This window comes from Prenolepis imparis, unplaced genomic scaffold, assembly GCF_030444845.1.
Source record: "Prenolepis imparis isolate NDT839.2.m4 unplaced genomic scaffold, iyPreImpa1.0 SCAF_15, whole genome shotgun sequence".
Lineage (NCBI taxonomy): Eukaryota > Metazoa > Arthropoda > Insecta > Hymenoptera > Formicidae > Prenolepis > Prenolepis imparis.
In genome coordinates this window covers 4448588-4475608 of record NW_028141173.1, presented here as the reverse complement: position 1 = coordinate 4475608, position 27021 = coordinate 4448588, and the positions used below count along the sequence as shown (strand labels likewise).

Genomic DNA, 27021 nt, shown 5'->3' with positions numbered 1-27021 from the left:
TTAAAAATCCTTATAAAACAATTAAAACAAAATAAATTAAAAAATATAAGGAATAGCCATATAAAATGTCAATAACACGATTCAATTTGCTTTTCTAATTAAGAAAATAACGTTAATTGTCATAATAAAAATACGTCAATGCAAATATATGCCAGACATGTGTTTGATGCCAGTTGACCTTTCGTTTGTCAATGTCGATGAAAGAGGATCTCGAGATCTTACAATTTGCATGCATCTGCACCACCGGAATATTTGTGCCAGAATATCTATAAATCTTTGCGGAGAGATAATATTCTCTAAATAAACTTGTTGAAGGCTCAACTGCAGGCTATCAGCAAACTGGCCGGCGCTTTTCTTGACGTGTGCAATAAAATGAATAAAAAATACCCGAAAGGGCTAGTCGGACAGATATTTATAGACGCGGGTTCTCAGATGGTCTTTTACACGATACAACTACGTAATTTCGTTTTCTGGAATTTCTTTGCCGCGGCAGAAACTCTGAAAACTTTCGAATACCTGAATTAAGCGAGGTAGAGAATCTTAAAAGGGAGGAAAAAAGGAAAAAAAGTGTCGCGTGCAGCTGGTAAAGACTACTTAGAATACTTTCTTTTACATCGTTTTCTTTTCAGTTTGGTTTTAGAATAATTAATATAATTTCGCGTTGTGAATAATGTTTCAATAAATTCTGTATGATTTATTTATTTTAAATCTCTATTCAATTTTTGTATTTTTCAAACAAATTCAGAATTTACTTGATGATTAATAATTAGAATAAAATATATGTATATGACTTAAAAATTTTTTAATTATTTAAAAGTAAATTTAAATCTTGATTTAGTTAAAAGTATAAAGTATATATAATTTATACATATCTAAAATATAATATCAAATATTTAAAAAATATATTGATGAACATTGAAAAGTCTCTCTTTCAATATTATATAATAGAATTTTTGAAATCATTTTTTCTTCGAAATAAATTATTCCATTTGTAATGATTGGTAAACTATTTCCTTGAAGAAATTATTTATAAGTTTTCATGTAAGAAAACAAATTTGTTTGCTGTAGTCCGTCGAGATTACTTAATCATCGAGATCACAATCGTAGTTATCTTTATTCTATGAAAATCGTCATTATGCAATTTATCGCGAAAATTACATGCAAAGGAAACTCCGAGTAGTTTGTATCAAAACAATTATGCTATTTTCTATTCTCTATTGCATTCTCGTTGCAACTCACACTCTTTTATTCGGCAAAGTCAAAATTGCATTAATGCGATGTCAAAATTACATTAATGCGATATTGTTTGCAGTGACATTTCATTAACGTCACATTAAAATTAATGTCGGTTTAACGATAATCATAACATTGCATAATATTATTGACCGAAGAAATCTCAGCTTTAATATTTATACAATTTTATTTAATTATTTATAATATATATTTGCACAAAACTAAGAATAATGATTACATTTTTTTATAAAGTATTTAAATGAATAAATATAATTATCTTCATTCTTTTGCTTATTCAGAAAACACGAATCTTGCGAATTTTTTTTATCTTCGAATTTTTATTTCGCGAATATTGCGCTGAGATAAGAAAACGGAGAACTTTTTCAAAAACTTTTTTTGAAAAAACGTCACGCTTCTGATTCGTACCGATATTTTATTATCGACAGCTTATTACGAGATATATCCGCTTCTACTAATAATATCTGTGTGCTTTCGAGAGCAGACGCGAATCCCCAACAAGCTTTTTCCAAGCTCGTACAACGTATTTTTTGCACGCACATACGTAATGGATATAACATGATTTTGTTTTTTTCCCTCGTGTGAACGAGAGTTTGCGCGAAAGCTTTGTATAGATCATAAACTATACTATCGTTAAGAACGATGGCGGCAAAAGCCACCGTCCTATATTTTCCCGTATGGATTCCCGCAGGAAGACAAATCCGTGCTTTAAAGTGTCCTTTGCTGCATTCGCTAAAGTCTTCAACGAAATCAAAGCGAAACTTCCCCCGCAAACAATTGTCGGTTTCGTTCAACAATAAAGATTTCCTCGACACTTCTACGGAGAAACGCGCCTTTGAGACAGAATCGTGCACTGATTTCGCATCATGTGGACCAATCTTATACTCGAAAAATTTTGAAAGTGACTCATCACTTCTCCTAACTTTTTAATGCATGCAAATAAATAATCCGACTGCCGGAATCTCTTTCCTCGGAAAGCTTTTATACCCCGAGGCAGATGCAGCTCGTCGTCAATTTATATTTTATGTCATTACACTTTTGACTAACTGTCATTTATTTGTCACGTATTTGCATTAAAGTTAGGAGAATTAAATCGTGTAACTCTGGTATAGCGCTCATTTGTTTTTCCCAAAGGGTTCGAGGACGCTTTGCATATAATGTACAGCATGCAGAGTTTGTCGTATTTTGTACAAACTGTTACTGAGAAAATTGCTGCGTAATAAATTTTTGCGTGATATATTACAAAAATCTTTTGCATACATACATATGTTAGAGAAACCTTCTTGAAAATATTTTCAGGATATATTTCTCTCCTTTTCCGGAGGATGCATTTTCTGCATTTTTCGAAATTTTTACAATCTGCTTGTACACGAAATTGAAATGAAGCTACGACAATTATTATTGTATATAATTCACGGATAATGCAAAGCGGATATCTTTTTGAAAGGGTTAATTTGAAACATCGAGAAAACGATATTTCGTGTCTTTCTGACACGAAGTATCGGCAATCGACGTTATTGATAGTCGTCGTATCTCAAACGCTCTCGACAAATCGACGATAAGCGTCCTCTCAGCAGAAAAAGCTCGGGTTCAAGCTTTCGAGCGAAATCCAGAGTCCAATAGGGAGGCTAACTTTCCGCGCGGAATGACCGTTCATTTGCCATCTGGAGAGCAGTTTTCCGACCGATATAATATATATACGGATGCTCGTTTACGTCGTATATGTATAGCGAGATATGAGGATCCGTTTGTAAGTTATATATACGGAGGTATAAAAATATATTTCTCTGCACCTTTTCCCAGACAGTGCGTCGCGTTTGGCATCGCGTATGCGCTTGCAACATCGCTCGAATATAAAATTACACGCGGAAAGTTGGTAAATAAATAAATTAATTTTCTCTGCGATAAAATATGCACATTTAGATGCTGAAAGAGAGATATATAAAGAGCAGAGAAATGTGGCTTCGAATATAATTTAGTCAGGTGAAATTCTTATCTTATACGTTATATTGTATGAAATGGCGAGGAAAAAAAAATATTCCGAAAGCTATGTAAATCTATGCAACATATTTCTTAAAGCTGTTTTTTTGGAAATTATTAGAAAAATAGCGGAAAAATTCTCTTTTTCTGTTGAGGTTCGTTGAGAGAGAAGCTCTTTATGAGAGAGAAATTTACATAATCCACATATTCAATTTTTTAATATAACAAGAACCAAGGAAACCAATATATAAAAAGATTTTTAGTTTGTGCTCTCTATAATTAAAATATGCAAAGAATAAATCTCTAAAGTAATATATTGATAAATAATTTTTCTCTAAATTCTTGAAAACATTTAGTCAATATTTCATCACTATATACTACATCGAAAAAATTAATTTTATTGTACAATTTTTATTTTATTTTTATTAATTTTTTAAAAATTTATTTTTATTATTAAAAATTAATTATTTTTTACGTTCGTACAGTTATTTCTGCGAGAAGAGAATCTGCCGTCGAGAATTCTCGCGTGTAATCATCGCTTTACAAGAATTAATTACATTGATAGTTTCATCAGCGTAAAAGTGAAACTTGTAGTACGGGACGACCAAATTGCCCACGAAATTATCCCCGATTGTTGCGGGAACGAATTAACACAAATTTAGATATAAGATAAAGAGGAATGCGCTGTGCGAAAATTGTCGCGATGAATTATCCGCGAAGTTTATTTTAAGCTAGCGACCCAGAATAGTATACGCGGGATGCATTTTATGGGATAGAGCGCTTGCTTCTACGCTAGCGTAGAAAAGTCGGAGGGAAAATAAACAATTTCATTGCCTCGTCAACGTATCGTGGAAGAAGTGAACGCGAGAGAAGAAATGCGCAGTGAACTATTGAAACCATTTTGAAAGCTTTCGAATGGGTTTCTATGAACCGAGAGCTCGAAACTAGTAGCCGTAAATGATGGCAAATTACCTATGTTTCTTTAGGAGAGTAGTTGTAAACGTAAACACACACATTTAATGTTATCCTTTTAAAAATGATATAATCCAAACGATAAAATCATTTTAACCTTTTTAAACAAACTGTTACTCCATCCTCTTAACGATGATAATAACAATTGTTAATATAGAATTCGGATAATGATTTATAATTTGTTATTGCGATAAACTCTTGAACTCAAATAAGCTCTGATATGATATATAAATTATTCATGAAAATGATATTGATATTTAATTTCTATAGGAAACGTTGTATAGTCCAATAATTTATGTATTTAACGGTGCTGTTTTGCATATTAGTTTGCAGTTTTAATGATCGGCAGCCATGCTGCGAAAACACAGATCAGATTATTGATCGGTATAACAATAATTTTTGCCGCTTGATAAAAATATTACCGAAATAATAAAAATATTTTAGGCTCCTGGGTGCTCATCGCGGCCATATTGGATTGTGACGTCAGAGGCGAGAAAGCACACGCTGAAAATTCTTAGATGCCATTTTTTAATGAAAAGATATTTCGATTAAACAGCACTTCAGATGGCTTTAGCACACTCTTAAAAACCCCCGAAAACTATCATTTTCCCTTTATAATCAATCAACATCTGTAAAATGATCGAGATATCAGACTTTGACATGCGGAATGACTGCGCATGTGCAAAGACCAGACGGACTGGGCTTCATAATATTACATTTTACAGCTGTTGATTAATTATAAAGGGGAAAGGATAGTTTTCGGGGTTTTTTAAGAGTGTGCTAAAGCCATCTGAAGTGCTGTTTCATCGAAATATTTTTTTATTTCGAAATGGCATCTAAGAAATTTTAGCGTGTGTTTTCTCGCCTCTGACGTCACGACTTCGACATGGTCAGAAAGGAGCCAGGAGCCTTAAGGGGGATATCAACTTTGATAATGCGATCAAAAATATCGTTGGCATTGTTGAGTCTAGGCGATAATTAGAAAAAAGCGCAGAAAATAGATGCAACAAGAAAAAGAGTTTATAGGGAAAATGCGAGCTTTCTGTGCGCATTTACGGTATTACGATATAATTAGATATTTTAATGCAATAATGTAGAATAAGAATAACGTGCAACTCACGGTAGTTAAAACTTACGACAAAAGAAGCGCACCGATGTAACGTAATGTAAATGTAATGTAAGATAATGTTAGATATTTGTGATCGTTATATTTAATGTTTGATAAATTTAACTTCAAGTCGTATATGTAATGCCATGATTTGAAATTTCTATGATTATCTATATTTGAATTTTTATTATGTGACTATTTGTTTTTTCTTTTCTTTTATTTTTCTTGAATATCAGAGACTATAATTGATTTTATTTTCATTGTGCAAAATAATCTCTGATTATTGGAGTTCTTTTTTAAGTACTTGCCAATTCTCTAATTGCAATTATTGGAATTATCTTCCTTCGATTATATTGCCAAGAATTTCTTCTGAATAGTGATTTTTTTTTCACGCAAATTTTGTTAATTATCTGATTTATGTGATTGATTGAATGCTTCACGAAAATTTATAATGTTTATTTGATTTGAATTTATTCTGCACTATGTATATATATTTTTTTATTGTGCTATTATCTCGAAGTTATCTCGAAGGATCTCTAATATAGATAATTGTGAGAGGAAAGACTCTCTTCTCTTTATGTATTAATATAAAGGATTGAAGGGAATGGGCTAATAAAAGCCGTTGCGTCGGAAATAAAAACGCAATGATTTTATGTGTTCAGCTGAACAAATAAAGAATAAGTACACACACACAAAATCATTGCATTTTTATTTCCGACGCACTGGCTCTTATTAGACTATTCCCTTCAATCCTTTATATCTATAATATATTATTTGAATATAAACATTGAATCTTCCTTCCAAATATCATATCAACTGTTTCTTAAAGAAATATATTAATAATTCTCGGGACAATATTCTTCTTTAATTAATAAATTATTAACGCAATTTCTTCTTCTTTTTAATGTCTTCTTTTAATGTCGAAAAGTTTCTAATATTCGATATAAATTTGCAGCAAAATATATGTATATACCCGTGTTATATAATCTTTTACGATGACCAATATAATTTATATAGACGCGGCATAAAAATGTTTGGCTTATATCTTGAATATGAATCAACATAAGATGAAAACGGCTGGAACAGAGCCAAAAAATTTCACGGCAAGACAGAACGCATAGATAATACATATTCATTATTTCCAATGTCTTAAAAGACATTTCAAATATTGAAATTATAAAGAAAGAAAAATATAAAAATAAATATTCGGAATTTATGCAAAATTTTTTGTCGATTTCTTAACTGCACAATTTGTATTCTTTTTCTTTTCTTTCAAAGTATGAGTATTTTTTTAATTACAAAAAGAGTAAAAGAAGTATGAAACGATAGAATGTAAGGAAAAATTTCATTAGCTTTATTCAAGTTCACCGCAATTTAATTAATCCTTTGTGCCTCTATTTATATCATAATATTATGATACAAATATAAGAGAAAGAAAATTTTTAATTAACCACGATTACGAATTAAATAATTTTGCATACTACAGGCTACGATACAATAAGCTACGATGCTATTATGCTAATGAAAATAGGACGGTAAATTTCATTTGAAACATTAAAGCTTTATTTTGAGATAAAACTTGACAGTTAGCGATAAAAAATTTCTGAATATATTTATATATATATTGCTCAAATAAATAAAGCAGATAAAAATATAGCATATTTAGTAAACATTTAGCTTTGTCATATATTTTTTTCTTCGTTGTAAAAAAATTAATCGTAGAATTTTTCGAAAAATCTGTAACAGAAAAAAAATACAATGGAAGATATCGACTTTAGCAAGTTAAAAATCACAAATGCGTTTATCCTAAATAAATCCTTCATTTTTACACGAAAACAGGCATGAGTTAACATTTTCTGTACATTTTCACGTTTTAATATACCAGTTTCGATACGCAAAATTAAATACAGAGACTCGAAATATTTGTGCGATAAACGGTATCTCGATTTAGAGCACATGAAATTGTTTTATTTAACTTAACTTCATTTAATGAATTTTTTATCTGAAATATAAAAAAAAAGTTGGTCTCTCTCTCTCTACAAATAAAATATTAACGAACTAACTTGTATTCATTACTAACGTGAGGAGAGAGAAAAAGAGAAAAGACAAAAGAGAGAGAGAAAAAGAGAGAAAATATTCAAATAATCTCTGTTTTATAGTTCGTATTGTTCGGTATGTGTAGATATAAAATTATAAATAAATAAAATTAAAATATAAATGCATAGTGCATTATTATATGAATAAATGGAAACATCTTTGGATCAAAGTGAAATACTACTGCAACATAATATTACTTAATCATAATATCGCCTCAGAGATAATTTCATATTTCTGTTGAATTCTCTTCTCCCTCAGTATTATCGTTAGATACGCTTATGCTTCGCTATTGTGCATGCTCTTAATAGATTTTCTCTTAGCATTATTCCCCGAATGATCATATATTTGTTACTGTCAAACTAGAGAGAGATTTAAGATTCATAAATTCCGGAAAGATAGAGCGCGAAGCCAGATTGATAATTAAAATACGAGCTTTAAAAACGACAATGTATGAAATCAAACTGCGCGATCAGAATTTACCTCAATTGTCAATATTAATTCATATTTTCGTTAAATTCATTTCAGAGAAATAGTGACATCGACCGGCTCCAGAGCATGATGTTGCAAATATTGCAATCGGAATCCGAGAGCTGTAAGCAGGGAAATATATTGGGAACAGGTAAGCAGAATAATATTTAAATAATATTTCGGGAAAATTTCGATGTACGAAATATTGCTACGCTATTTCAACGAAAGATAGAGAGAGAAAGAGAACGATCGCGTGTATCGCGACTGACACAATTAAGCATACGTTTAGTAAAACTTATTACCATATGCGCACGAATAATCTTAAATTACCGTATTAATCGCCTGCTTCGTATTAGATCATTTATAATCGTTACGTTAGCGTATGTTCCGATCTCTTCTCATATCGTTCCTATATTACGTAAAATGATTGATCATTGGATATCTCAAACGATACGGCATTAATTAAATTTTGCCATATTAATCGTAAATAAACACACAATAGGCAAATTACGTTTAATCATGTTGGAAATACGGAACGTGGCGCAATCAAATACAAATTAATCAACATTCGTAATAGAATCGTAAATAATATTATATATTAATTTCTCAATTATATAGGGAAGTTCACTCAATTAACGATATCTATTTCTTATGATATTTGTGTTTATTTAAGTTAAATATTATTGTTGTGTTTATTTAATTAAGTGTTATTACCACGTTTATATGCACTCTTAAAAAAGGCATATTAAATCGATACTCGAATGTATCAAAGTCAAGCCTCTCGAAAATCTCCAAGTTTATTGTTGCTTTTTTCTGTGTATTCATTGATTTTTTCGAAAACTAAAAATTTAGATAAAGATAAAAATATCCCCCCGTCACTTCGATACATTTACGGTTAATAGTATGAATTAATTTGTTTCAATTTAATCTTTTAATTTTCTTATAAAATGAATCTAAATTTTATATTCTTATTATTCCAATTAGAGGATTTTTAATTGCAATTTATTAAATAATATATGACGTAAGGAAATCAATGGCACGCGCTTTGTAATATTCTAATCAATCGCGTGAGATGTATCGATTAAAAAAAAAAAAATCTTCCGACAATATCTTTACAATCACGATTCAAAATTTGAGAGACTTTCAAATTTTCTCTTTCTGTTTGTCATCGTCTCAAGCCAACTTGCATTTTTGCTTTCAAGAGACAAAATAATTCGCACCGTCCTCGAACATCCGAAAATATTGACTGATTAATTTGCGGCAAATAAATAATTGAAAATAAACACACTCGCAAGCGACAAATTTGCATAATGCAGAGACTGGAAAGGCCGAGATATGATGCACACACGCAAAGCATAACAAACTAATGTCAAACGTTTATACACACGTGTCACGGCTCACATTTTGCGTGTGTACACACGCGTGTGAACAAACAGCGCTTATATAGAGAGAATGTCTCCGGAGCAATTAATGTCATAATTAATCTCGCATCATGATGCTGGCTTGTTTAAGCAACTCGGGCGAAATCATCAGACGATGGAGCCGATATGCCGCCGCTAATTATATACAAGCGACATTCGAAGCTAAACGAGTTTCACGGATTTTGTTTATCGACGCCTTTGTACAATAGAAAGTTTTACATATGCATATAGATATGTTGCTTAGCGCACGTTACATCATCCTGTTCGTTTAATGGTAGTTATTTTATTAGTCTATCCATCCGGATATATTTCAACGCACACGTATAAATCTTTTTCATTTAATAATGCGCAGGATAATCAAATGCATTAATTGTAAGTCTTTTTTAAAAGCCTTGCATTCTCACATAGTTATACCTAGTTATTCAGCCGACAGAGAAACGCTTTAACTCGAGAATAACTGGAGTTGAAATGAAGATAATTACGAAAAAGCTCCGGTAAATTATTTTAACATTACGGCTGTTAAGAAGCAAAGTGTTTAAATGCAGCTTGAAAGAATAAAGGATCGAAGAAAAAAGTATCGCGATATAAATTCTACTCCACACAGTCATCACAACCTAAGAGAGTTAAAAGTACTTTAGACTCTTAATAATTTGCCGCTTTTTTTTCCATAATTCAGTTTTATCACTGTGCATAATTTACACTACCAGGATTTTAAATTTCAGATGGCACTTGACACAAACCAACCAACTTTTTTATTAATATAATATTCTTCTACCGAGTTTATCAAAAGTGTTATGCATTTTTTGTACATCTTTTTTAAACATTTTATTTCTTATATAAGTTGGATTAGAATTTTATATTTCATAATTTATTTTTATTTTATGTATATTATATTTATGTATATTATATTTATGTATATTATATTTATGTATATTATATAAATATAATTTATAGAACTTGGAGTAGAACTTTTTATTTTAATTTTTTTTAAATTTATATGTACGCTTTCGCGTATATATATAAATTGAAAATAAATTATAATCAACAGAGTAGTTAAATTAATCGACCACACTAGCCAATGAATTTTTCTAAGTTTTTACTTTATCGACCATATGGTTGTGGTCTTTATAAAGTACAACTTGAAATTATTAATCTGAATAGCTTCAGATTAATTTAACTACTCTGTTGATTATTTTACTAGCGATATAAAAATAAAAAACATATATAAATTATAATATAATAGACAAAATTAAATTATAATAGGTAAAAAGCCAGAGTGTTTTTAACGCATACACACACACATTCACAATATCAACATTACATGTTTAAAGCGCAATTAAAGGGGTATGTAACTAAAGTAAGCCGCTGCTCATGTCTCTCTGAATCATTCTGTGTCATCATCATACGTTTCATTCAAATTCGAATTGGAGTCTCGGCTTTGCAAATCTTATTAGTTCGAAGACCAATAAATCCGACACTGATCGGAAGGCTTCGCACGACTTAGAATACAGTCTGTGTATTGCAACAGATAGCGCGTCGATGGATGAACAGTACACCTGGTCTTGTAATACGCCGCGTACACATATAATGAACCTCGATAATACCGAGCATATGGCATTGTTTCGTGCAAATCTGGTAATCCTGTTTCACATAGCTGTTCGCAGATACAGAGCACGCGCACGCGTGATATATAATACATATACGAAAACGACTAAATGCAATTCCGTTCGCACATGTCTGCCTGAATGAATTGCTCTAAGCCATGTTAAACCTGAAAGATTGCTTGTCCAACTGGAAGGGTGAATTTCTCACTTAGCTTTGAAATTAGCGAGTCACTTCCGTATACGCAAATTATGCTAGTTTATGGCAATGTTCAACAAAACACATTTAACAATAGTAAATGGAAATACATATATAATCAGATCTACTTGTATTGCATTTTGTTATGTATCTAGGAACAGAAACATTATTTCCAGCAAACCGCGATATTCATAATTGCTGATAAATTGAAGGAGATATCTAAAATATACATACATTGTACATTATTTAAAGAGAGAACGATATATATTTACTATTTCAATTTGTTAGCAATTTTATATATATATATATTTATATATATAAAATATGTATATATACACATATTACATATATAATATTTATAAAAGAGTATATATTTTCATAAACACTCACCAGATATGAGATATTTAAATTATGTTCTCCCAAGTTTTTTTATTCGGCAGCTCAGTCTAAATCTGTAAATTAAAAAAATGAAAGTCTAGAGACAAATATATGCTTCCTTAAGTGTCTTCGTTATTTATTTTTGCGTTAGTATATTTGGATGTGATTTTGTCCAGATTGGTGCCCCGAAATTTGGGACGAGATACTATGTTGGAATTCGACAGCACCTGGACAGTTGGCGGTTCAACACTGTCCCTCTTACATCATGGGTTTCGAGACTCGTGTATGTATGGTTTCGCGATTGTATATAACTGAATTGATTGGTGTAATAATTTTTTTCAGAATCAATATACTTTACATGAAAATTTGCCGTTGAATTATATAGGTATACAACATACATTCAACGGTAAAATTTTTGCGATCGAAACTGATTAATTTCGAGAAATGTTTAAAGCTGCGAGAAACTTGATTAGATTAATTTCTCGATCTAATAACGTCGTGTTCCGATCGCGAGATCTTCGTTGATCGATCGGTGAAATCCATTTTTCTGACCCAATTGGGAAATCAGCTGATTGAGATGCCTCCAGCAGAATCTGGCGTCGAAAGTTTTCCAAACGTATTCAAACGCTTCTTCGACGAATTCGAATTCTACTTCTTCTTATTGTTAGGCAAAACTTTAGCAGACGTTTCATTCGTTTCTACAATACTTTTCGGCACTTGGGCTTAGACGTCTTCACAGTTGAAATTCGTGAATTGTAAAATTTCACTGAAGTGTAAACTCGACCGAAATTAAATTCAGATTTGTTCGCAACTCAAATTATCTTGTAGAACTTGAAAGATAATGTCTCGTATCTCGCTTGTTAAGCTAAAGACAAACACATTTTTTTCAGGCATTTGCATCGAAGCAATGTATGCCGAATGGCCAGTGGTACATGAATCCCGACACTCATAGAACGTGGAGTAATTATAGCCAGTGTTATCAAGAACAGTTGGTCACCGTCCTCGTAAACATATCGGACATACAGGCGAATAACGTCACTCTTATTAAGGTAAACAGATGTAAGGGAAACGGGGGATCGATAAATGATTCGAAATTTAGATGAACTCTCTCTCTCGTTGGAAATTTAGATCATGTAGTATGTCAATTCATCGATCGGGGGAATAAATTTGCCTTGAGGATAACGGCGGAGATATAAAGATCAATTGGAATCACACGGTGACGTGACGTCAGTCATTTCGCTCTTGCGAGGAAATGAGCGCTGCAAATGATGTTCAGTCCACCCGGGTAGGGTCATTGACTCTTTACACAGTTCCGAGCATCTAAGACATTATCGTAAAATTAGTTTCCAGACTTGAATAATGAAACGAGCGAGCAGACAAATGAGCTAATAAGTGCCCTATAATAGTGCATAAGACTGCTATCAAGAAAAACGCGGGTTCTGGAAAATGTTAAGAAGTTTTTTTTTCTCCAAGAGCTTTTGCGCTGGATTTTTAAAGCCGATAGTCAGGTTTTTCTTTGTTATGTAACGCATCGTTGTAATGGAAGTTTCAGAAGCCTCAAACGAGTTACTATTTTTTTTCAGCAAATCAATTTCTCTTTTTATAAATTTTTCGATCTGCGATAGTTAATATATCTAAAAACAAGAGAAAATAATGGAGAAAAATAATTTCTCTTCTTCAATATTTGAACGCGGTTATCCAATTTAAGTACGATGTTGCATATTGCATACATGTACATTGTACATTTAAAATCCAACTTCAATTTTATGAGAAATTTATCGAATAAAGTGGCAAATGTCAGCGTAGTTATTTATCGCAATTTTAATACAAACGAATTTAATTAAAATATATCGTATTCTGTGTCATATTCTGTATTAAAGAGATGACTTTAAACATTACATAACGAGAAGCTTTCAGCGATAATTAGAAATGATAATATAACAAAAGAAATAATCTCCTTAAACATTATCAGTACTGCGGACATGAAAATGAATACGAAATAAAATAAGGAATCTCATTAGTGGAGAATTGAGTAGAAAAGAATGTAATAAAGAAGACTAAAAGAGTTTATGGGTCATTAATTAAGGAATTTACATACTTAAACTTTGTAACGTATCTCGAATAGAGATCACGTTTACGACAGTATTATTTTACAAAGCATTATTTAAGGGCGCGATTGTTAAGTAGAATTACTTAAAAGCGACACTCACGAGCATTAAGTCGATTTTTTTATTATTTAATCTGTTATTAATAATCTCTAAAATTGATCAATGTTTATAATTAATAATAACATTTCACGCAAAAATCAGACTTCAATTATTGATATAAAATTATAATTAACCGCTATTACTCACATTGATATCTAATTATTTTATTAATTAAAATTGTGAGCAAGTGGTACATTAGTAATTAATTATTTTTGGTTTAAAATGCAATTGCATGTTGCAGAAATATTTCCCAATCGTGAAAATCATCTCGAAACTCGGCTACACGATTTCGCTATTCACTCTCATCATCGCGTTTTGCATTTTGGCGGCTATCAAGTAAGTATAATTATGCAAATATGATCTGAGCGCATGTGATATTTTAACGAGGCGCCTCGCTTTAAAAATTTTTAACAGTTCCGTGCTTGCGTTTCAAAGTATAATTAAAAAAATTAATAAAAAAAACATTAATAAAAAATTGTCCAACATTTTGTTGAGTATTTTAAAGAGAGTATACCTTCATATCTCCATTTCTCAATAGAGATTTTAATATCAAATAAAGGCTAGAGATTTTAATATCGAAATCAGCGATTGAGAAATTGAGTGATAAATTTGCGGTTCTATTTAAATTGATGCAATCCCAAACCTCGAAAGATCCTGTCGAGTTTCAATTGGGATCAATTTCAAAATCAGATCATGTGTCTCACGGCGCCGTACGAAACCTCGCACATTTTAATCGAAACGGAATTCGCGTTGCCACGTTCAAGTTTGTCTCCCATCGGACGTAGGAAATTGCGATGCTCCCGGAACATATTGCACATGCATCTGTTCGTCTCGTTCGTGATGCGAGCGTTCATGGCGCTACTCAAGGACCTGCTCTTCGTGTCCGGCATCGGACTTTCGGACGCCGTGATCAAGGTCGACGAAGCTTACTGGCTGATCAACGAGATGGATAGCAATTGGCACTGCAAGATGTTTATGAGTCTGTGGCAGTACTTTATCCTGGCCAACTATTCCTGGATTCTGATGGAGGGTATATATCTACACAATCTGATCTTCTTGGCGCTCTTCACGGACGCCAACTCCAGCATCGCGGGCTACGTCGCTTTCGGATGGGGTGAGTCAAATTAATTTTCTTTCAGAAATCATCGTTAATTTTTGAGAAATTTTTAGCTGGAATCTCAATCGATTTCATACATTTACAGATTGATTGATCACTTTGCTTTTATTAACTATCTTGCCAGTTAATAAATTGGGACCAATCTGTTCGCTTATTATTCGATTAATCTGCAATGTCTTTTTAATAAGCGTTTAACTTAGCTCTTTGTTATAATATTATCTCATATTAAAAAAATTAAAAGATAGAGATTACATTTTCTGATGAAAGTCGTATTGAACCGCAAGTACAATGAAAGGCAATGTATAAATCTGCTTCAAGTATATATAGATATCTCTTTTGAAATATGCTGATCGTCTTTGACTGCAAAAGACATTTTTCTAAAAGAAAATTCTTCGATTTTCAGAGATTTTCTCTAGTTACCGAAAATCACGACATAGTTCTACATGAAATATGATATCGTATCGACTGTTGCATCTCCGAAAGTTGCATAGCGATGCAAACAACAATGACATATATCACTTCAAGTTATAGTTTACCATGCACATATTCCAAACAATGTTAGATCGATTTTCATCTTGAATTTCAGATCATCCTCAAACATTGTGTCGATATTTCTAATATTTCTTTTGACTTTATTGTTTTAAAATTATTAATTTTTAATTCTCAAATTAATACTTGTGAAAAATATATTTGTTTTCTATAAGCACGAAATTCACCGAAAAATACTGTTCATCGGATTATTCATTTTCGCTTTCAGAAGAACCTGCTATTAATAAACGCGATGGATTATCTCTGGTAAATTTGTCTCTACAGTCGTCACACAACTTCGTCTTTCAGGTTTGCCAGCTGTATTTATTTTACCCTGGGTAGCCACGAGGATCATATACGAGGATACGTATTGCTGGACGACCAACGTGAAACCTCTCTTGTTTCTCTTCATACGAGTACCTACGATGCTCTCTATTTTGGTAAGCACTTTAGGGGCGCCAAAAAGAGGCTCGTCGAGCCATAATTAATTCAGTCGCAAATAAATTCGTCACTTCTCATGTCAGATAAATTTCGTCCTCTTCGTCAACATCGTGAGAGTGCTGCTGGTAAAACTCAGATCCACCATGTCGGAGGAAACGCAAAGATACAAGTAAGCTTTATGTGAAAAGTTATTAATATACAGAATGCTCCCCTCATAACGTCGCCACGATTTTCAAGGCATAATCTTACGATAATTTGATAAAAATATAAGTCATGAACAGAATGATTTATCAGTTTCTAACAATTGCAACAAATTGCAATAATAAAAATTAATCAAAACATTTCTCGTTTGATTTAAAAAAGCACATTGACTTTTTTAAATAAAATTCCCGTGTTTTTTTAATAGTACAATGAGAGGACGACAAAATAAATTTAACGAAAAAAAGTCTTATATTTTCTTATAAAAATTTTAGAGAAAAATGGCACATGTACATGTAAAATTGTTTTATATATAATATTAATATATTTTATATTATATTATATTTAATATTATTTTAATCTAATTTTTCGACAACTTTGTATATATTTGATATGTTTCGATATTTAGACGGTGGGCTAGAAGTACGTTAGTCCTGGTGCCACTTTTTGGAGTTCACTACGCGTTTTTTATCGGGATGTCATACAGCATCGGCATAAACGAGACCGTAGAGATCGTATGGCTATTTTGCGACCAGCTGTTTGCGTCTTTTCAGGTATATAATATGCTATTAATAATTACTAATAACACTAATCTACTTTATACCAAACACCAAACTGTCTTAAAACCGCAAGAGCTCTTAGCAAACTTCTTAATGACTACCGCATCTGAAACTAATTGAAAGATGATATGCAACAATTAATTCATCTGAAACTAATTGAAAGATGATATGCAACAATTAATTCACTAAGTAACTCGTATTTCCAAAATTGAGTTATATGTACACTGAGCTGGCAAATAGAGACTATTTTAAACTTGATTTTCTTAAAAGCACTATTTATTGGATTTATGCAACTTCATACCATCATTCAATCTTAATAAATAGCAAAACTGCATTAAAGGCGGAATCTGGGTTTTTTATCTATAATAAAATTTTCTTCTATTATAGTATTTATTTATTATACAAAATAATTTTTCTTCATTAAATTTCAATTCCATATATTGCATTCTTAAAATTATTTCTTTAAAAAATTATTAAAATAATGATAAAAAAATAACAATATTATATATAATTAATTTATTATATTAAATAAATATTATATATATATATATATATATATTTTTTTTTTTTTATACAAAGAAAACTAGTTTTATAAAGATTCGCGTTAGAAAAAGATCCAGACTCCACTGAAGAAATAAGATTAAAATAACAGACCTTATTTTTACGTTTTCGGAAGGGTTTCTTCGTGGCGGTATTATATTGCTTCCTGAACGGCGAAGTGAGAGCCGAGGTGTCCAGGACGCTTCGCAGCATCAAGTGGACGCGTCTTCGAGGGATACGATGGGGCCCGCGACCATCAACGCACTCGGTCAGCACGTGCAGCTGCAACAATGTCCCAAAGTCCGGCGGTCGACACTCGAGGAAGCCCAAGTGGTGGAAGTCGCGCTGGAAGACAAACCCTTGCCTGTTCCAGGATCATGCCATCCGTCAGTCCACCCACTCGATGGCGAGTACACAAGGTGTCCCCTTAAATCCTACGGAACGTCGTGTCCCTCGTCTCGTGCGTCTCGTCCTTATCAAATGTGCTTGATGTTTCATTGTTTCACTGCTTGAGCTTTACTTTAATCTCCTTTTACTCCTTTAAAGTAACTAATACACATCAAACAAAAGGCTGCGTTGGAGATTGAATCTCTACTCTTAAAATTTTTTGAAAGCTACTCAAAATACTTTAGATATAGATCTCTGTTTAAGAAATTTGAGCGAAATAAAACGATTAATCAAATCTTTAAAAAATTCGTGCAATCAAGTCACTTTTGATAACTGTTAGAATAAGTAAATTACATATCATATTTTACGCTAACATACGAGATATAAACAAAAAAGGCATATATTATTAGTAAATTGATATCAATAAGAATTGCATCTACATTAAAATAATATATATTTTAATCATTTAATCACAATCCTTTCTATTGAGCCGGAAATAAAAAAGAAGACGTTAAAATGTCTCTTAGCTAAGCTGAAAATAATACACTACGATATACTATGAGGAAAATTAAACGTTGATAAGAGTTTGGCGTATTCGAGAGCTTAAAGTCCGAGATTAAATCTGAAGTCGAAGTTAAAAAATCAATCGTCATAAACGAGGCAGTGAAAGACTTATGCAATTTCTCGTACACAGCTCGATATATACATGACGCGATTTACATAATTAAATTTTACGTAATGAAATTTTAGATGTTAGAACGAGAGGATGTAGTTTAGCGAGCAACAAGGATTATCTGGAAACTGCCGGAAATGGCCAGATTCCGCAGCCAACACAAGATCAACGTGCTCATCATACATCGCCTTTGTGCAGCAAATATACGGATCAATCGTTACTCTCTTTTTGCTCGAACGTGAGTGCGCTTTACACAAGTATCTTATCCTAAGTAATCCCTTAATACAGTTGCCGATAAATCGTCTTTCGTTCTTTTTTCATTATACTGTAATGTCTATATTGTGTCATTTTTTTTTTGTGTCATCCAATGTCCTCATCACAGTCGACTTATACGAACCTAAACCTAAACCTAAACCTAAACGAAAAATTAAAAGAAAAATATAATTAATTACAGAAGCATAAATTTTTAAACAATCGCAAAGAATTCTTTGTTTGAAGAGAAAATTTAGTCATATCAAACGAAAATGTGTATATTATAATATTTTTTAAATGAAAATAGATGATACATATAATGTACATTTATTAATCGATTCCCAAAATTTACTGCGCGAATAGATGTCTGATTTTTTTCGAAATAATGAAAATTATCCCTTACTGAGAAATGGATTTCTGCTGCATTAATAAGCAATTTTTTTTCTGTCAGATGTCGGATGCATCAGGGCCGAATATCGACAAAATCCGCGATCAACATCGATGGAGCGACTCAGAATGCTGTCATCTCGCATATGAATTGCATAATCTACAGCAGCATCACGGACATCAGTGATAACGCATTCATACGTATAGGAAAATGTCCTGTAAATGTACAATACGCATCTAAATGCGTATATTATATCTGAAAACAAAAACAAAAAACTAAAGAGATTTAAATCTGATATAAATTTTCATATAAAAGAAAGATAGAGAAAAAAATGAAAAAAACATTGTATTTTTTTTTAAATTTTATGTATGTTTTTTTTTTTTTTCTTAGAGTAGTTTTTTCATTTATTATAAATGGAAAGTGAGAGTCTTGTTAATTCTTCTTTTACAGGAACATTGTATTGTTTATATAGTCATTCGTGTTGTGAATTTTAGTTTGTGTAAGCATATATATATATACGTATAATGTATAATGTGTACAGAGAAAGTCGATGTTCGATATTTTACTATTTTAGGGATTCGTTGAAACGTACTGAAATATTCGATTAAATATCTTGTCGATATACCTCAACTTTTGAAATTCAATACGCCGCCTACTATTGTTGCACGTGTGCTCGGCTCGCGAAAATGTTAAACGTCCATTTATTCACAACGATTTCTATGCACACTATGACATAAATAAATGAAAGCAGCTTATTAAATTTATAATGAATGCTGTGTCGTTACGTGTTGCAAACATCTGTTATCAATTATTCTATTTATATAACTTCCTTATACATAATAAAATACTAAACTTTGCATAACTAGGATACTTTTAAAAGAGAACTTTATTTAATTAGAATAAGGAAATTCTATTTTTTATATCTAACAGAACATTCAGGCTATCAATTATTTCTTTCATTAATTATTTATCGTATATGTAAATGATATCAGTATCATTACCTTTTTAAACCGACTCGTTACGCGAGATATTAATAAAACTTTTACGGAATAAATTCTAGTTTTTAAATATATATGTATAAAAATAAATGTGCTTGAAAATTCCTCATTAAGTAAGGCATTGATAATATCAATACTGTGTATCGTGAAGAGTGTTATCAATTTTAAAATAAGAATATTTCGTTTCAAAAATAAACATTCAGTTAAACATTTTATCTAGTAAGTTCTCTCATTACATGTATGTAAAATATGTGTGTATAATTACACATATACATATATATTATACATACACATATTTGTAAGATTGGCGATACATATATTTGATATCACACACAAATCAATTTAATGTAAATTATGATATATTAAAGTAAAAAAGAAGATTAATGTAATAAATCTTTTCTTATTCACCATTTATATACAGTTTTTGTAGCCAAGTTTCTACCAAAAAACTTGTTTTACATTTCCTTGTCATTGTTTAATATATATCATACTGTATATACTGTATATACAAAATGTATATTTTTTGTGTAATATTAATATATGCATAAATTTTTCTGTAGTGCAATATCAACATAAAAACTATTTATACATAGGAATGTTGCAATATTTATAACACTCCCTTGATTGGCAATGATGGCAGCCAAGAAGACTCTTCCTTTAATTGGTCATACTTCAACTTGTTGACTAGAATACTAGTCATAATCTTGTCTACATCATGCGTTTGTCCATAATAATCGACGAACATGCCTTCTGGATCAACCAAGTATATAATAATCGTATGATCCACCTAAAAAAAGGAAATACAATGTCACAAAATATAGCATACAATTACTAAATTGTTTGTGACTCATTATATACTAACAATGTAGTCATCATCTTGATCTTTAGGGCCGTTACTATAATAAACCCTGTACGCTTTGCATACTTTTCCAACTTGTTCAACATTGCCAGTAAGACCAATAATCTTATCAGAGAATTCTTTGAGGTATTTGTCAACGACGGTTGGTGTATCTCTGTCTGGATCGACTGATATGAAAATTGGTTGTATTTTCAAATTGTGTTCTTTTTCTGTAAATAGAAATAATATACACTGTAAACAAGAGAGAAAAAAATGATTATAAGAGTAAGTATTTTCTCTAATCAATATAATCAACTGAAATTTTTAACAATTGCTTACCAATTCTATTCACTACATTTGTCATCTTTTCGATTTCATCGGGGCAAACATCCGGACAATGTGTAAATCCAAAATATATTAACACCCATTTGCCTAAGAAATCGTCAGACTTGACTGTTTTTCCCGCTGTATCTATTAATTCAAATTTACCACCAATTTTAGCTTTGCCCAGTTGTCGTCTTCTTTCTCGTGCTATATTCTTATCTTTCTCATTTCTCAAATGATTCATATATAACAAAAAACCACCACCAGCAACGCCAGAAATTACCAAACTTTTCCACGTAATTGGTGATCCTTTTTTTATTTTTTTAGGATCCTTTGGTAGTCTGGACTGTTCATATAATGCTTTCGATGTATTTATGTACCTAAACTGTATATGTAAAAAGAAAATCATTAAATAAATCTGCAAAATCTTCCTTTGTGAGTAAAAGACTATATTAAATATATTAGTAATTAAGACAAATAAATTTTAAAAAAACAACAAGATTGCATGCAGATACTAGGATTTACATACAATATAATAATTATATATATTATTTCCAATTGAATTCATATTGAATTGAATTTAATACATGTCACATAACAATTCTAATTTGTTTATGACATTTATGATATGAAATACTTGCATCGATATTTAAAAATAATAAAACTTTAATAATAACTTTAATAATAAAAAACTAATAAAATAATAATAAAGCTTTCATTTTTCTAGTACAAAAATTAACGAAAGAAATTTGTAGGTTATTAGCACATAATAGGTTGCATATAATACAAAATATTATCGCAATTTAGAGTGTCAATGAATATTAATAGGTTTTTCAACAAAAATTACCTTCGCGAAAACATTACTAGAAGTCCTATTAAATAACGCAAGAGATCTTGATATTAACGTCGACATTGTTTTACGGAAATTCAATCAAACTTTCGCAGTCAAATGAGGTTATGTTATATTGCCGGTCGCATCTTCGGTATAGATAATATACAAAGAATATCATCATCATGCTTTTTTATTTTTACAGATGTCTATGACCTAGTTTAGTTTCAGCCAAGTTTCTATATAACTTCTGTATAATGAAAATTTTAGAATTTCTGCAATATGTATATAATTGCAAAAAACGTCTCAAATATTGAAAAGTTCAAAAGAATTCTTAATATATTAAAAGAACATAATTTAACAAGAATGTCGCAAATTTTAAAATAAAAGAAATATAGATATATTGCATATAGCAATTATTCTATTTTCTGCTACTAGTGATAAATATTTTATATTGCTGCTTTCTCTCCCTTTCTCTGCTTAATTAATATCAATCAAATATACACTACAAATTTTAAAAATTATAAGTATAAAAAACATTTTTTTTCCTTGCATATTTTAGATCATGAAAATAGTTCAACTATTCTAATATATATATATATATATATATATATATATATATATATATATAATTTAAGTTATAAAATCAGAATGTTTATTTAATTAAAATTGCTATTAACATGCATACAATATTATTTCTTACAAAAGTATGTTCTACGATTTGTGTGTAATTTTGTTTCATATTGGATTTTGAATTCTGTCTCTTTCTCTCTAGATCTAACGAGTTTTATTCCAAATATATTGCACGACAAAATATCAAAATGTTACAATAATGTAGGGAAATGCAAAGCACAAGTTTAAATTAACAGATTAGATTTTTGTAAGTATGTAGTTATATATAGACACTTATTCTATATAATTAATTTGAAAAACTCAGTGTCCAAGAAAAATTAAAATAGTATTCACATAATGATGTAATAATAATGTTTTAACCAGAAGATTCTTTACTCTGTTTTTGTTGAATCATTTCTCTGATTTCATTTTCGCTTTCCTTTAAACTTCGTTGCAAATATATTTTGTTATTTTCTAATGTCTTGACCTTCTCATCAGACGTTTTTATTTTATTATCCAGATTGCTTTTAATGTTGTTCACGTCATCTAGAAGGAACATTCGACCGACAGATTCATATGTCCTTGTGTCTTCGGGAAAGCAGCTAATTTCTTTTGCAGTGAGTTGTGCCCGCTGTTTTGTACGTTGCAACTTATCAATTTGAATATCGGCCAGTTTTAGCTTCTGCTTGGTATCCACCAATTTTTCGTGCAGCTTTGAAAAAGCTTGCTTCAATTCCTCATCAAGTACCTTCGACATGCTCAATTATTGTCTTCCCTGTAAGGAAAAAATTATTAAAACAATATCACTCGTAGATATATTTCTAAAATGAGAGAATCACATTTGTATTCTATTAATTATCTTATATACTTTATTAATTTTAATTTTAAAGTTTTTATAGTTTATTAATTGTAAAACTTTTTGTGTGCTAACAGTTTAAAATATTACATCCTCATAAAAGATGTAAAATAAAAATTTTTATGTATCTGACATATATTTATACGCGTCTCGTACAGAAAAAAAATTATCTGTAATTTGAGATATAAATCAAGAGAACAAGAAATTGAAAAGTTTTGAGATCCTTACTACAATTTCTTTCTATGGTAATATATACGAACTTTTTATAAAATGTATTTATGACAAGGTACGATGCTCCTAATTTCTAACCTTATATGAGATACGCTTCATCCCATCTCGCGATTATCGAAGCTCGCGAGTATCGATACTTTTATCGATTATATTACATCTATAGAAACATAGGTGTCGCTTTCGATGGTTTACAAACGTCAACCCTAACCAAATTATCGATCTAACCTCAAAAATTTGTAAACAAGAGAAAAGGCTACTAAATATATTTTTATCGGTATATAAATACTTTCGATTATATTTATAGAAAATATTGGTATCGCTATAGTTTCGATGATTTATAAATGTCAATTCTAACTTAATCATCAGTCCAAAAGAAATTGGTAAGCAAGAGAAAAGATTACCAAATATTTTTGAAATTTGAAATATTTGCCATTAATATTTAATGAATATTCAATATTAATGGCAAATATTGTTAATTAAATATTAAATTTTCAATATTTCATAAAATATTTGCCACTTATCTCTCAATTAATATTATCATATTTTATTAGATAAAGAACGGTGATGTCAAAAGCTTGAAGAAAAGACTGCTCTTTTTTACGATACTAAACAATGGCATCGCCGTCAACGTCATCGGAAAATCAAACATCGTGGGAACCACATCGACTGACATATCTCAAGCCGTCCTTCGACAGTCACGAATTGGCTCTTGCGAGTCGCAAGGATCTCTGGCACAAGTTCATCATCTTCGACGGCGCCCGGTATGGAAGAACCGACATCCTGCGAGCTGTCATAACCGCCTGCGAACCAGCGATCTTAGTCCCGATTATGTATACCATCGAGGATAAGCAGAAAAGTAGCTTTCTGGCGAAATGCAGCAACAACACCATAGAAAATATAGTCAAGCAAGGACTGTGCGTAACATTGCCAGGTGGTCAAGAACTGTACCTGGACATTGTATTGGGATTTCTCGGCACGAAGGAGCTGCAAGTGAACACGAACAGAGTCATAGCGCAAGCCTTACATTCCAGATACGAACCGATGAAGAAGATATTCAATCTGGACGACTTTGAAAACGAGAAAATCCTGGGTTCGATATTCTGTCCCATTTCGATACCGAAAATTCTGGATCTAGTCTTGCGTTGTAGCAAATTGGGGATTATGGGCAACAGTCGCGAGTCCCAGCAAGCGCGATTGCCCGTTCGCGAATTGAGTATGAAATATAATAAGCTGACGGCTATCATTCTGTTTGACAAGTTCTTCAATTATCATTTGACTAAGCTGGACTTAAGGCACAATCAGATTTTGGATGTGGAATATTTACGTTACTTCTGCGAGTTCAAGATAAGTGAATTATGGTTGGATGGAAATCCATTGTGCACCAAGTATACAAACTCTCAGGAGTACATACAGGCGGTGAAGAACGTTTTTCCGCATTTGCAGAAATTAGACGGAATCGTGATAGGAATGGAGAAGAAATTTGTGCCGAGCGTGCAGAGTAATTATCTCGGTAATGGAACGAAAATATCTCTGATCAAGCAATTTGTCAAGCATTTCTTCACGCTGTACGATCAAGAAGACAGGATAGTTATGAACGGTCTGTATGACAGAAACGCGTTCTATTCCATGACACTAGGTACTGTAACAAATCATGCGCATAAAGAGATTATCAAGACATTCTCCACAAATAGAAACTTGTTGAAATTTGTCGATTATGCTAAATGTAACGAATTCCTATTTTGTGGACCTGAAAAGATAATTAGTGCCTTGCAACGACAGCCACCAACGACGCATAACTTTAAAACATTTCATATTGACTTGTTGTACGAAGAAGATAATTATCTAGCTATTTCGGTGCAAGGATTATTTTCATATCGAGTATTACTCTGCCCCCCTATGTTGTTCAACAGAACTTTTATTATCATTAGAAAGGAAGATAATGAATACTGTATTGTCAATGATCAATATTATGTTGACGGTACACCAGCCAGTGGATTTAACGAAACAAAGTTTGAACAAAAACCCCCGCCTAAATTTACCCCGACAGTACTTAGTGTGTCAGAAAAGGAACAACTGCTTAGATTTCTACGCGAACTTAGTACAATGAATATTCGATATTGTTATAAATATCTTCAAGACGCAGGCTGGGACGTAAGAAATGCTATTACTACATTTATGAAGAATTACGCAGTTAATGATATTCCTCCAGAAGCTTTTCAATAGATTAATAACCACAATAATTTAATGTAATCTAAAAAAAAAAAAAAATGTATAATTTTGTGTAAATATATACATATAATACATATTTTTAAGGGAAAAGATAAGAAGTCTTTCATCGTTTCAATTGTAAAAAAGATTTTATACTTAATATTTACACAAAACTAACAGACTAATATTCTTTGATATTAACAACCTTGCTGCATATTTAACAGAGCGATAGTTTTAGTGATGTAAGGCATCGCATTGACATTGGAATTTACTCCCAACTCAAACACCCTCTGCATCAATGGTAACGCATGCTCTGCAAAAAAAGATATAAGAATTTAAAACTATATTGACACATAAATCAATATCGAGTTATGTAAATTCAATTTTGTCGCAATTTTACCTTGCATGCACAATACAATATCCGGTAATTTTTCCAAAGCTGACATAAGAACGTCCGCTCTATCGCTGTCTAAGCATCTTTGAAACGCAGATAATATAGTCGCATTCGGTGTAGGATGATGCTTTAATGCTCTGGCGAGTAAAGTATGAGCGAGCGTTCTGATATTGCTCTGAGGTGATACGAGCAGTTCCGCTATATTATCAGTTATCGGTTCCAAAACCGAAGGTTTTCGCGACGAAACATGTTCGACCTCTTGAAGTGCGTTGAATACATCTGCGTGGAATAAAAAATTTATTAGAATATTTTTCTTATATTACACATTATCAGAAAGAAGAGCTGGAGACAGTTTGATAACAGAACAGTTATTTTATAAGTAAAAGATCAGATTCGATTCTCGTTTCTCTGTCAGCTCATATAGATTGAAAAAGGAAATTTAAATGAAGAAACCTTTTGTGATAAAAATAAATATAAATAAAAATAGAAAATTGATGTTTCACTGCGCAGTTGCAATGGAACAATAAAATAATCTAAATAAGAATCTAGTATTAACATATTTATCCATTCTACTTGTGCCTGAATAAATTTCTTTTTTTTTATATTTTACATCTTAAAAAATTAAATTATAATTAAATTATATATATATAATATATATATATATATATATATATATATATATATATTGATATTCATATATATACATAATCATAAATGTACATGCATATTCATATATATACATAAACATAAATGTACATGCATATTCATATATATACATAAACATAAATGTACATGCATATTCATATATATACATAAACATAAATGTACATGCATATTCATATATATACATAAACATAAATGTACATGCATATTCATATATATACATAAACATAAATGTACATGCATATTCATATATATACATAAACATAAATGTACATGCATATTCATATATATACATAATCATA

The 27021-nt window shown here is 31.1% G+C and overlaps 5 protein-coding genes and 1 long non-coding RNA gene across 14 annotated transcripts in view; 2 read left to right on the top strand and 4 right to left on the bottom strand.

The window, feature by feature from the left end:
* The window catches only part of LOC145946136 (secretin receptor), a 34810-nt gene extending 15840 nt beyond the window's left edge, over positions 1 to 18970 (top strand). For 4 of the 7 annotated variants that reach the window (XM_083055599.1, XM_083055598.1, XM_083055597.1 and 1 more), the window contains 11 exons: positions 7934 to 8027; positions 11652 to 11758; positions 12366 to 12524; positions 13924 to 14018; positions 14447 to 14796; positions 15637 to 15767; positions 15852 to 15937; positions 16376 to 16520; positions 17203 to 17485; positions 18204 to 18364; positions 18830 to 18970. In XM_083055599.1, coding sequence (XP_082911725.1) covers positions 7934 to 8027; positions 11652 to 11758; positions 12366 to 12524; positions 13924 to 14018; positions 14447 to 14796; positions 15637 to 15767; positions 15852 to 15937; positions 16376 to 16520; positions 17203 to 17485; positions 18204 to 18364; positions 18830 to 18952 — 1734 coding nt within the window. In that variant the 3' untranslated portion in view covers positions 18953 to 18970. Of the gene's footprint in view, positions 1 to 7933; positions 8028 to 11651; positions 11759 to 12365; positions 12525 to 13923; positions 14019 to 14446; positions 14797 to 15636; positions 15768 to 15851; positions 15938 to 16375; positions 16521 to 17202; positions 17527 to 18203; positions 18365 to 18829 lie in introns of those variants that run through there. The other 3 variants (XM_083055600.1, XM_083055602.1, XM_083055601.1) reach the window with 3 other exon arrangements.
* Positions 16507 to 18920, bottom strand: LOC145946143 (uncharacterized). Its single transcript, XR_014426994.1, has 3 exons — positions 18782 to 18920; positions 17181 to 18541; positions 16507 to 16638 (listed from the first exon to the last, which is right to left on the bottom strand). It is a non-coding gene; the product is annotated as an uncharacterized LOC145946143 (long non-coding RNA).
* A 992-nt stretch (positions 18971 to 19962) lies between the features above and the next one.
* On the bottom strand, positions 19963 to 21928 carry Scox (Synthesis of cytochrome c oxidase). Its single transcript, XM_083055614.1, has 4 exons — positions 21774 to 21928; positions 20942 to 21311; positions 20627 to 20832; positions 19963 to 20551 (listed from the first exon to the last, which is right to left on the bottom strand). Exons 1-4 carry the CDS (start codon positions 21837 to 21839, stop codon positions 20372 to 20374), a joined length of 822 nt encoding a protein of 273 aa, XP_082911740.1. The 5' UTR covers positions 21840 to 21928; the 3' UTR covers positions 19963 to 20371.
* A 465-nt stretch (positions 21929 to 22393) lies between these two features.
* On the bottom strand, positions 22394 to 23582 carry Pfdn1 (prefoldin subunit 1). Of its 3 annotated transcripts, none has more exons than XM_083055618.1 (2): positions 23484 to 23582; positions 22394 to 23142 (listed from the first exon to the last, which is right to left on the bottom strand). In XM_083055618.1, the coding sequence occupies exon 2, from the start codon at positions 23122 to 23124 to the stop codon at positions 22744 to 22746; it is 381 nt and encodes a 126-aa protein (XP_082911744.1). In that variant the 5' UTR covers positions 23125 to 23142; positions 23484 to 23582; the 3' UTR covers positions 22394 to 22743. The 3 variants fall into 3 exon arrangements, with proteins under 3 accessions (XP_082911744.1, XP_082911746.1, XP_082911745.1); XM_083055620.1 differs by having other exon boundaries at positions 23533 to 23573; XM_083055619.1 differs by having other exon boundaries at positions 23452 to 23571.
* A 79-nt stretch (positions 23583 to 23661) lies between these two features.
* Positions 23662 to 25677, top strand: LOC145946372 (nuclear RNA export factor 1). Its single transcript, XM_083056006.1, has 2 exons — positions 23662 to 23834; positions 24006 to 25677. The coding sequence occupies exon 2, from the start codon at positions 24067 to 24069 to the stop codon at positions 25675 to 25677; it is 1611 nt and encodes a 536-aa protein (XP_082912132.1). The 5' UTR covers positions 23662 to 23834; positions 24006 to 24066.
* Ints1 (integrator complex subunit 1) overlaps positions 25625 to 27021 on the bottom strand; it is a 12657-nt gene continuing 11260 nt past the window's right edge. The window contains exons 13-15 of the mRNA XM_083056004.1: positions 26063 to 26335; positions 25868 to 25975; positions 25625 to 25705 (exon numbers count right to left, since the gene is read on the bottom strand). Coding sequence (XP_082912130.1) covers positions 25671 to 25705; positions 25868 to 25975; positions 26063 to 26335 — 416 coding nt within the window. The 3' untranslated portion in view covers positions 25625 to 25670. The remainder of the gene's footprint in view (positions 25706 to 25867; positions 25976 to 26062; positions 26336 to 27021) is intronic.

Coding starts and splice junctions, on each gene's coding strand:
- Scox (XM_083055614.1), bottom strand. CDS start 21,839: ATGTCGACGTTAATATCAAGATCTCTTGCGTTATTTAATAGGACTTCT. Junction 21,312..21,773: donor CTAGTAATGTTTTCGCGAAG/GTAATTTTTGTT, acceptor TTACATATACAG/TTTAGGTACATAAATACATC. Junction 20,552..20,626: donor ATCAAGATGATGACTACATT/GTTAGTATATAA, acceptor TCCTTTTTTTAG/GTGGATCATACGATTATTAT.
- Pfdn1 (XM_083055618.1), bottom strand. CDS start 23,124: ATGTCGAAGGTACTTGATGAGGAATTGAAGCAAGCTTTTTCAAAGCTG.
- LOC145946372 (XM_083056006.1), top strand. CDS start 24,067: ATGGCATCGCCGTCAACGTCATCGGAAAATCAAACATCGTGGGAACCA.